The following is a 12,299-nucleotide window of genomic DNA, read 5'->3' as shown; positions in this document are numbered from 1 at the left end:
TAAAATATCTGAAAAATAGAACTGGTTTGCCATTGTACACATGAAAAAAGAAGAATCTGATATATTTGTTAAACAATTTGTTAAAAATATTTGTTAAACATAAGCTTGTTTTGGTAATTTTAGTTCATCAACTGTTTGTTTGAATATTTATGCGAGTCTATTTTCAGAACTTTTATTTATTTACTTTTTTACTCAAAATGTGTTTTAAATAACTTTTTTCAAAACAAGCAGGTTTTTTAAAAAAAGGACCAATAGTATATATGATAGAAAAGTAAACTCATTTTGCTTATATTTAGTAATAGATAAATGCAACTATAACTGGAAAACACAACTTTCCAAAAACAAATATCAGCTATCGTATATTAGCACAAGATGTACCTGATATTTCATAAGCATATTATTATAGCAAATAGAAATGTAAAAGTATATTTATGGGTAAACATTGGTAATTTTTGGCGGTACATGCATACTGAGTTTTCGCAATTCTTTGACTTGTTATTTTGGCTTTGTGTACCTAAAATCGCCGCTACGCAAAGCCAAAATAACAAGTCAAAGAATTGCACAAACTCAGTATCCATCTAACACACATACCTTTCATACATACCTCCCTCATGTTACATACATCTATTTATTTTACCTTACAAAAGTAAAGAAACATAATGTATACACTACAAAGTCCGTAATCCAAACTTGTCGGAACATTGGCGATTCCGGATTATAGATCATCAATTTAAATCAGGTAAGATGGCATGCAGAAATCATACAATTAAAAATATGAAACTGTAATTTATGAAATAAAGAGCAATTATGATCTAAAGGGCTATCAAAATTTACAAAAAAAAACTTAATATTTATTTGTTTACTTTATTAAACATTCATCATTTTGTCATATCGTCACTTTTATCATAACAAACCCTTTTTCTGTTAGTCATTGCAAGTGGGGTGTTGGAATTCACAAAATATTCAAAAAGTTCCTTTTTCTTTTTGCTTATGTCATATACAGTTGACTTTCCAATGTCATACTCTTCGCATAATTTTGAGACAGGTATGCATATAATTTTGAGACTTTATCCATTTTTTGCAGCAATTCCAATTTTTGTTTGATGGACATCGAAATATGCTTTCGCTTTGTAGATCCTTTGGCAGCTCCTAAATTTGAAACTCTTTTTGACATAATCAAATGTTCAAACTTACTTTTTATAAAATTGCTCTAACAGTCTGCAAAAAATAATAAGCCGGATCCAATTAGAAGATTAAGGAACAGCGCGATCTGCAACATTAACTGAAATGCCTTAGATAATTTTAGCCTAGCTTATTGTAAACACATTGTACGTTTACGCATGCGCATAAAATTTGTAGCTTTGAGGTCCGGATTATGGACCTGCGGATTAGAGACTTTGCACTGTATATGCAGAGGCGTAGCTAGAGTTTCCAGCACCCGGGGGCAACTGATGAATTTGCGCCCCTTTCTGTGTGCCAATAATGGAAAACATTTCATTAAAAAATTTCGTAGCATCAATTTGGCGCCCCTTTGATGCCGCGCCCGGGGACAGATGCCCCCCCTTGCCACACCCTAGTTATGCCACTGTATATATGTATACACATGGAAAATATGTGTGTGTATGTATGTACATATACTCACACACATTTTCTTTTACATAATTAATGGAAACTACAGAGGTTATTGAATTTATGAGTCTTTACTTACCTCAAACAAGGTGCCAGCCTTTCTGATGGAGAAATTGGCTTTCTTAAACGAGTCATCTTCTTTTCAATTTTCTTTCCAATCAGGGAAAGCAGCTAATCAAACTGATTGCCCTATTATTTAAATATAAATATATGATTTAGGTATAAATTTAAAAAAGTTTTTTTAATTAAAGCTTAAACATCTGTGTATTTCATTAATTTAAATTTGTTTTATTCCAATAATATTATATACATGCACTTTTCATGAGATTAAAAAAAGGTCACTGAAATGCAATGAACATAACATTTCTGTAAGGTTAACTAAAACTCATTGAATATTTAAGCTACTATTCTAGAAAGGGGAGGAAGCTTGTACAAAAGATAAAGAATAAAAATTTACATATTATTATGATGGCAGTGTGTACTTGGAATGTTTTGATCATACCTTAATAAAGAACTGCTAGGCCTTTTTAATGCCATAAAATGCTTATTAAAATTATATTCAGTATTACTTCAAGCAAGTTATTACAAAGTCTACTTATGCACACAATTACTAACCTTCGGACACCTCAGTATGGGTTAGAGCTGAATAAAAAGGGAAAATAAAGACGTATAGAATTATTAGTGTTATTCTGATCTGCACGGCTTATTTTAATTTTGCTACTACTACTATTTATCTATCATACATTCATTAATATACAATGTGCATGTGAGAGGAAAAAAAAAAAAAAAACTTTTAATATATATATTTGTTAATATATATTTCCATACATTTTTCCTAATAGTTAGGGTAGTTAACTCATTTTTTTATAATTGATATCCCATCACTAGCAGTGACAATGATAATTTCAAATATGAGAAAAATCAAGGCAACCTTATTTATTGAAATCAAGATAAATTTTCTGCTTGAAGTGAATGAAAAAATACTAAATTTACATTTACAATTTGGGTTAGTCTATATTTTAGGGTGTCCCTTGGATTATCACCAAGTTGTTTAATTTATTGCCAAATTGTTGTTTCATTTATAGTAACCTGAGTAATTGAATGTTATAGAAACCCTATTAAGACATGATTGGTTGCATCATTGAGGTGAATTTGACTGATGGGGGAAAATATTTGTAAGGGCTTATTTCTGCGTTAGATGTCGATTAGTTCTTTGTTCCATTTGAGTGCCGCAATTATCGTGCAAAAAAAAAAAAAAAAAAAAAAAAAAAAAAACCACGATGTGTCTAAGTACATTGTGTATTTTGTGATTTGCATGGTAAAATGGCTGACAGTAGTAAACTGGGTGTTTCGTGACATGGTACACGAGCATAGAAGGTGTTTTTTTTTAAGTGGTTGAGAACAGAAGAAATTAAATTTTGTTGGATGTAATTCAACGGAATATTTTACCTGAACAATGATCATATCCAACTGCTGGAAGTCGTACAATTGGCTTTTTGATAATGGCTTCGTTCACATCTCAGTAAATCACACAGTGACATTTAAGGATTCAGAAACTGGAGCTCATCTCAAAACCATCAAAGATATGTGGAATATAATAAAAAGGGATTTTCGGAAGAAATACCACCTACAGTCTGGCACTACGTAGGATATTTTTTATTCTTATTTTTGTGAATTTATGTGGTGACAGCAGTATGCATATTCTAGTTCAGATAACTTTAGAAAGTTTTTGGATGCTGTTAAGGAATTTTGTGTACCACAGATTGGAGACACAGAAATTTCTAAATAAGGTAAGTCGATATTTCCTTTTAAAGTTATTTTTCACCTTGTGATTTAAAATGCAGTTTACGGAGCTTTAATTGGCTACAAATTTTGTTCAATTTTGGCAATGAATAACTTTGTTTAAAATTATATGACGTCATCATTCTCCTGATTTTTTTAAAGTAAAACCAGATTGATGTGTACATGGACAAAGTCAAGGCTTTGCGCAATGCCAAGATTCTGCAATTCTCTGATGTTTTTCTAAGTGAAAATATATCGATGTGTACATGGACACAGAGTTTGTGCAATTCTTAGCAATCTTCAATTAGCAAATAAGCTAAGCATTTTCATTTTACATTGCAAATCATACTTTCATTTTACATTGCAAATCATACTTTCATTTTACATTGCAAATCATACATAAAAGGAAATGACAAATAACTAATCATCCTTCACATAAGCATTCTTTTCTTTATGCATTTTAAAATTCTCAATGTTTAAGAAAAATGCAGAAATTGCAATTTTCAATTTATTTTTTTGCAAGAAGCAGAAAATGTAATCTCCTTCATTGATTTGATGATGATTTTGATTTTGATTTTGATGTTTAGCAGGCTCTTAAAAAAACATGATGAGCATGGATTACAACAAAACTGTACATTAAAATTTGAAATTTTGGGAAATGCTACTATAACATAACTATATTATTGTTATATTCAATGAAAATTGTACTTACCGACACCCTCGTAAAATTGAAGAATAAGTCATGATAATTCTCTCGTAGATGAGGTAGCAAAGCAGAATGATGTCCATGAATTGCTCTCTGCTGGTAAATGGATTTCACCCACTCACTTCGTGGCTTTTTGACTAAAGTCTTATACAATACATATGCTGCAAGAAGAAAACTCCGCAACAAAATACATTTTCGTTGTTTTCTGCTCACCACACGTTTCGATCGAACCATTTTTTTAAAAAAATTCGCTCTATCGCTCGAAGATTAATGGTGGAAGACTGTCTGCTACGAAACGTAAACAAATGAAAGCGTGCGCGAACTCCTACTCGCTTATTGGCTGTTGCTAGTGGACGCTTCTAGTAAGTGTGAACGAGCTAGGTTAGGTAGAGCCGTGTTTCATGCACCGGTTAGCTCCGATAGCGTCGTTGAGTGTCAAGTGTGAATGGGCCTTGACAGTCCCGTTTATAGTACTGATATTGTTTACCATGAAACACTTTTCTATATTACCACATTACTCACAAAAGTCTAAACAAAACATTTGACTGTGGCCAAATTTTCTCTTGTCATGAAAGCATGCAACGTGAAGCATTCATGGCTGTTACCTTTGTTCCCACTCTATAACTATCTCCAGTGTAAATGCATTTTTAAAAAAAATAATCAAGTTTTAGAGTTTGAGATCTTACTTTCTCTACCTCCACTAATTTATGTTACTTGGGTTTATTTAATTGGTATTTTACTTGGGTTCATTTAACTATAAATAATTACAAAGACACAAATACAAGATAACAGTTTAAGAATCAAGCAATTAAAAAAACAAAACTTCACAAATGTATAATCACTGTGAAGTTTTAAATCAAAAAGAATTTCTCTGTGCTGTGCAAAATGTTTGAAAATGATGAGGAAATCCAGGAATGGAGGGACTAGTGTCCTGTTATTGACAGCACAGCATTTACAAATCCTAGAAGACTACAGAAGTAGACAACAGCAGCTGCTTCATATGGCATGCAGTCAACATTTATTTGTCTGCATCACATTTGATAATGTAAAATGTCAATAATAACACACTCATTAGAATAGACTACTTATGCATGGATTGCCTATGCTGATGCTTCAAACAGTTAAATTAATTGGTTAAATGACAATTATGAGAACTTGATCACCATTTGCTCTGCTAGCAAATTTTGTTTCAGGAATGGATGGTTTTACTTACATCTATTAACAGGTGCTGTGGTCTTGAATTATCACTCTACTATCCTTGCTTTGCATCTTCCACCATTTCATCTTGCACTGTGTACCAGAAAATCAAATACTAAAAATTTTGCCATCTTTATAAAATTAAAATAAAATAGTATTAATTTACCTCTCCTCAAATTTGGCCATTTTGGCCTAAATTCGGCGAGGACGGCCAAATCTGAGAAGAGAAAAATGCTCCTCCTATGGACCTAAATCTGGTTCTATGTATACGGGATGGCCTGTAAGTACCATACCACTATTTTAATCATCATACCTTTTAGCAGTAGTGCATTTTTGGTCATGTTTCATTTGCCAACAAGATGATTTGAATGAACATGATACAGATTGCCACCTGCAGTTTTCTGAAAAGTGCCAATCAAGTTGAAAGAGGACCCAACAAATACAAGTGTGGTAGTCAAGTAAAATGATAAAAGTCCCGATCTGCTCTCCTGACTTTATGCCATCAGATGTTTTTCTGTGTAAATATTTAAAGAATAAAATGTATTCCCATACAGCACCCTACAGGATCTGAAGGAGGTGATTACTGAGGAATTTATTGCTATTTATTATGAGATGTGCACAAAATTGTATGAAAAAATGTCTGTGATTACAAGCCTGTATTGATGCTGATGGCAAGCAAAATGATCACACAACAGAAAACCGATATTAAAGAGTGTTTGTATTTTAAAATAAGCCACAGCTAATATTCATGCTGATGCCACTAGAAGTTACAAGGCTTAAAATATAATCTTTTACTTCGTGGTCACCATATATATAATTATAGTATCAAACACTGAACAGACTTTTAAATTCTTTCTCTCGTAAACATACAAGAAAGGTGAAATTATATCTAATTCTAAAAAAAGAATTTTTCACGTTAAGTACCAAACAAAATAAGAATAGTACTTTTTAAAATATAACACAATCCTGATTAAAACTAGCTGCTAAAGGAATAGATACTAGATCTAAAAAGTATACAAAATAGCAACAACAGATTGTGACTCGAATTAATAAAATACATAAGTATACAGAGAGGTAGAAAAAGGTCTCTAGAAGCTTTATTTCCTTAACTATTGATCCCAGACAAAAATTTTCAATTACAAGTTATTCCTCAAAATAAGGTGAACTCTGCAGAAACAAATTTGTAAATGCAAAACTGAACATTTTATATGAGCCCCCATCAAAGAAAATAAGCAGTTATGTACTAAAATATTTATTATGCTTTCAAACCCTACAAAAGATTCTGCACCTATACATTCAGATAGCTATAGCAGAGATACATTATGCAGGTTTTAAGGATCCTCTCTTACAATACTAAGAACCAATGCCTCTTTAACTAACATGGAACCAATAATGCCAAAATGAGGAATTTTTTGTTTGTAATTTCTCTGTAAATCTAACCAGAATTGTTAAGAAAGTGCATTGGAAAGTGATGCAACATGGGAAGCTTTCAGACTTCTCGATGACAATTGCCATGAAACGTTCATGTGTGATCAAGCATATAAAGAAAATAACAGGCACAGAATGCAGTCGGCGAAAACGAGATGTATATAGCAGTACGTGAATACACAGCATTTGCAGCCACAGATTGGTAATGTAATTTATCTGTGAGAGGTCTTACTGGCAGGTGACATATGTGAAATAATACAGTGATTTTTGCTTGAGTACTGTGACACAAATCAGGGGCATTTTCAACCATTAACAAGGCTAATAGGTAGCATTTTGAGGTATTTAATATGCTGTACGAGTGCTAAATGGCTTATAATCCTCTGTTGTGCAAATATTAGTGAAAGGTACCCCAAACATAGCATTATTTTAATGTACACTAACAAGCATTTTTTCGTAGTGGAGTTGCTTATCAAAATCATCAAAGTTTCAGAGGCAGTGCTATAATGGAATGAAAAAAATTTTTAAATTTGTCAGCATGTATACATCAAATTCCAAAAGGTATGTAGTTTACTACAGAATGCCTCAACTCTCATACATATGTACATTACTGTGCCAATATATGGCTACAAATGTTTTCATCTTCACACATGTCACTTTATATGCCTTGTTCTGGAGGTTGCATTGTAATTGCAAAATGCCATTTTCTTTGTTTGAACACCCTCCAAAGTTTTATGGTGACTGTCATTAAGAAGTTCCATTGTTTCATTGAAGATTTCTTCAAAATTTTATTTAAATTTCACAGCATTTTGCATTTAATTTGGTACAGCATTATGAACATTTTATTTCTTGGATTTTTTTTTGCTTTGCAGGGTTAAAAAAAATTAGATTTTGCATTTAAAGAATCCTTTTATCTCCAGTCATTGAATTGCTTTTACAATGTCTTTACCTTATTTTGATAAACTTCGTAACTGAAAGTACAAGTCTAAAATCAATAATTAGGAAACACAGCACATGCCCTTTCTTTCAAGCACCTTATGCATGCTGTGTGTAAATGTTTCTTAAACTTTGATTTAGTTGGTTAAAAAAATGAATTATTAATTTTCTCCTTCCAGATTTTGTTTTGAAGTAAAATCATGCCACAAATAGTTAAGCATTAACTGAAATGTAAGCTTAAGAGATTTCAAACCTATAATTAGCAGTGGCATTTAACATGTCATCATTTTTTTATATGATTCATGGGAGAAAGTCTCGATAAAAGTATAACTGACAAAAGCTAGAGAGGTTAAAAAGCAGTCGAGTGTGATTTTATGAACTGTTAACAAGAATTTAATTTTGCTCTGAAAGTTAATTTTTAACTTTATGAAGAACATATTTTTTTTTTTATTAATCTTTCTAAAATTCACATTCTGTAGAACTGTAAGTTATATTATAATGAGTTTGAAATGAAAATAATTTTATTCCAATGAAATACTTTGATCACGAATTTATTGAATAGATTCTAAATACATATATTACTAATTTCTTTTTCAAGTTTTTAAAAAAATATTTCAACCTTTACAGCTAAGTAATTCAATTAGTTACATAATGCGAAATATATAAGCAATTGCCCATATTTGTAGAAGAAATACAATTTGAATATAATACACAAACATATCAGGTATCACACATTTTCAATGCCGGCTTAAATTTCAATAAATGAACAGCACCAGAAGTTGCACCAAACATCAAAAAATCTGAGTCACTAGAAACATCACAGAACACAGATTGTGCCAAACAGCTAATAGGAACGGATGAGTGAAATTGACATACCTAATAAAGAGAATGAATAACTTTAAAACAGAAAACAAAAAAAATTATGTTGAAAAAAAATTACTGGTCTATTTATAAAATAACATGATCTTATTATTAACTAATGTAGAAATGAAAAAGAGAACATAAATAATGCAAATAGGCATAATTGAATTTAATGCTGCATTTATTTCACCTATTTCTCAAATAAAGCGATTGAAAATTCAATGTCAGAATATTTTACCTCTGAGTATCAAACTAATAGAGATACAAATTAGGAAATAAAAATATGTGATAAGAATATTTTATGATCATGCAGAGTTCAAGTACCTGAGTTTAACATATTTATCAACAGTGTTCAGTCTCCCCTCCCTGATATATGAACTGCAAAAATGTAGAAAATGCTTCCAGACGGCAATGCTGTGTAAAAAAAGGAAAAAACCCACAGGGTGTTCTTGCTTTGGAGAAGTGGGTGTTTCCGACTTTGTGGCGAAAGTGTTTAAATAATTATAGAGATGTGAAATAAAGCTATAGTCCTAACTTATAAGTGTTTTCCAGTTATTGAGAACTTGTGATTTATAATATGAACATTTATGGGCCGACGGGCCCGAATTAGAAACAAATCAGCGACATCTAAATAGTGAGTTCGTGAAAACAAAAGTGTGCTCTTCTTCCAAAGCGATTGTATTTTGTAGCTTGTGTTGATAATAATGGAAGAAAAAATTCATTCATTAAAGCGTCAAAAAGCTACCCTAAAGGATAAAATCACCCGTTTAGAAGCCTTTGTAGAATCGGTGGTTGAACCAATAAGTGAAGATATTATAACCAAATTAGAAGTAAAATTAGAAACTGTGTGCACCGTCAAAAGATGCATAGCTGAATTACAAAAGGATTACTTCAAATTGCCTATAAAAGTGGATATTAGTGAAGCAGAATCGAATTTAGAAGAGATGGAGATTCGTCTGGAACAATAGAAGTAAGATTAAAAACATTCTTACATAAATTAAATGTGAAACTTTCTGTGAAAAGTACTGAGAATGAACATGGTAAACTAAGTGTTGATGATTGCTCTAAAATAGCCCCAGATGTAAAGCTTCCAAAATTGAGCTTACCTTCATTTACTGGTAATGTTTATGAATGGATAACTTTTAATGATCTATTTAAGGCTGCTGTGCATAACAACAATAATTTATCAAAAGGACAAAAACTTCAATATTTATTATCAGCCCTTAAAGGTGATGCACGGTCGTAAAGTCAATCCTAGTTTCGGATCAAAATTATGAAGTTGCTTGGTCACTGTTAGAAGAAAGATTTTCAAATGATCGAGAACAGGTTTTCGCCCACATTAAGCAATTTATGTCAATTCCACCTATTCACAGTGAATCTGCTAGTACTTTACTAAATTTAGTTGACATTACCTTTGAAAATACTAGAGCGTTAGAAATTTTAGAACAAAAAATTGATGGGTTTGTTGATAAAATGTTTGGATATGTTTTGTTACAAAAATTAGATGCTTCAACAAAATTATGGTTTGAACGCGAATTTGGTAAGAAAAATAATGTTCCCAAATTGAGTGACTTAACTGAATTTCTAAAAAAACCATGCAAGAACTTTAGAAGCGTCTACAGTTTCTAAGAACACTAACCAAAAGCATTGTTCTAAAGGAACTGCATTGTTAAGTACTGTGAAGTCATCTAAGTGTAGTTTCCGTTTGGATAATCATATTATATATAAATGTCCTAAATTTCAAGATATATCAGTGAATGATAGGGTTGAATTTCTAAAAAAGCAAAGACTGTGTTTTAGCTGCTTTTTAAACCATAGTGTAAAACAGTGTTCTTCAAAATTTTCATGTGCTAAGTGCAGTAAAATACATAACACCCTGATTCACTTTGAGAAAAGAAATAATAATTCATCCCATAGTGTACATTCTGAAAAAGCATCTTTCTACTGAATAATGCTACTGAAATAACATTTCAAGCAAATTAAATCCAAACTCGATTAGTTTCGAAACCAAAAATGCAACTCCATCCATAAATCAGTCATTTGTCGGAACGAGTTATGAACATAAATCCTTCTCGGCGCCAGGGCAACGGTTTCCTTTCCAAGGTCGGAAATCTTGCACGTTTTTGTCTACTGCTGTGATTAAGGTTCGAATGGGAAATGAAGAATTAATAAACATTTTAGCAATTTTTGACATAGGCAGTCAAGACAGCCTAATTCGAAAGGAAATCACGGATATGTTACAAATAAAAACACAAGCAATAAATGCTCCTATAACTGGCCTGAATAATTCAATTCTAACTGTTAACCCTCTGGCTGCTCATCCCGCGATTTCCACGCGCAGCTCAAATATAGCAAAATCTGCTCATCCCGCGATTTTCGCGGGCATGTGTTTTTCTTCCTTTAATGAGGAGTGCATCCCGTTTTTTCCCCTTTTAACCAATGAAATAAATTATATGCAGTATTAGACGTTTAGTTTACGCTTTGGCCAACAGATATCGTTAATTGTCCACTAAATTGCGGCATTTGAAGGCATGTGGTATTATCGCTCACACTCCACTTTTTGCCGCTTTTTTCTTACAGAAATGGCTGCTAAAAACGTTCGGCAATTATCTTGATTATTTAATTAAGTTATTGAATTATTAATTAAATTTATTGATTGGATTAATAATTAGATTGATTATTAATTAGATTTACTGGATCTGGTGCAAAGTTTGTGAAGTTGGGCATTGCCTTGAACCCTGTTTTGCCATATTTGTTTGCCTTGACACCCGCGCAATTCATTTGGAAATCATAACAGATCCAACAACTGAAACTTTTATTTCTTGTCTTAAAAGATTTTTTCACAAAGAGGTAAATCTAGAAAACTTTTTACGGATAACGCACAAACATTTGTAGGTGCGACAGCAGAGTTAAAAAGATTGTTTAATATAATGAATTCTCCTGATGAACTTCTTGCAGGATATTTATCTTCCGAATGTGTTGACTAGAAGTTCATCCCTCCCAAGGCTCCCAATTTTGGCGGTCTTCGGGAGGCTGGCGTAAAGTCATTCAAATACCATTTGGAACATGTCATGGGAATACTAATTTAACTATAGAGGAGTTTTTAACAATTGTGATACAAATCAAAGGGTTTTTGAATTCACGCCCTCTTTCTCCTATGATCCTAACGATTATAGAGTTTTGTCCCCTGGACACTTTTTGATTGGCAGAGAAATCACCTCTATACCTGAACCTAATTTAACAGGTATCTATGAAAACAGACTTTCCAAGTGGCAAAAAATAACTAATTATGTTAAAAAAATCTGGCAGTTGTAGCAAAAAGATTATCTCAGTAATTTACATCAAAGATCAAAGTGGCAGTTTGATAAAAATAATGTTTAAAGTTGGAACTGCTATACTTATAAAAGATGAGTGTCTTCCACCAACCAAATGATTAGTTGCTAGAATTGCTGATATATTTCCAGGCAAGGACGGTAAGGTAAGAGTTGTCAGTTTGCGGTTACTAGATGGAAAATTTCTGAAAAGAAGTAGTCGTCACATATGTATCTTGCCAAATCAATAGTTAGACTATATGGTATTATTGCAATTGTGTATTTATTATGTTACAATTATTTTCATTTAAGTTGTTAAACAGTATCAATGTAATATGTGTTTTATTATTATATATTATTGTTATTCAATGTTTGCAAAATTTGTTTTGATATTCTTACATTGACATTTGCAATTTCAATGGGCGGGAGAATGTTCAGTCTCAGCTCCCTGA

At 32.0% G+C, this 12,299-nt stretch overlaps 1 protein-coding gene across 4 annotated transcripts in view; it reads right to left on the bottom strand.

Moving 5' to 3' along the window:
* Window positions 1-8,210: 8,210 nt before the first annotated feature.
* The window catches only part of LOC118199566 (telomerase protein component 1-like), a 507,852-nt gene continuing 503,763 nt past the window's right edge, over window positions 8,211-12,299 (bottom strand). For all 4 annotated transcript variants that reach the window (XM_085808431.1, XM_085808432.1, XM_085808434.1 and 1 more), the window contains one exon: window positions 8,211-8,551. In XM_085808431.1, coding sequence (XP_085664557.1) covers window positions 8,396-8,551 — 156 coding nt within the window. In that variant the 3' untranslated portion in view covers window positions 8,211-8,395. The remainder of the gene's footprint in view (window positions 8,552-12,299) is intronic.

Source organism: Stegodyphus dumicola, chromosome X1, assembly GCF_044657685.1.
Source record: "Stegodyphus dumicola isolate Sdum_Otavi_A_Nest chromosome X1, ASM4465768v1".
NCBI classification, from domain to species: Eukaryota; Metazoa; Arthropoda; class Arachnida; order Araneae; family Eresidae; genus Stegodyphus; species Stegodyphus dumicola.
This window is presented reverse-complemented; position numbering and strand designations above follow the sequence as displayed.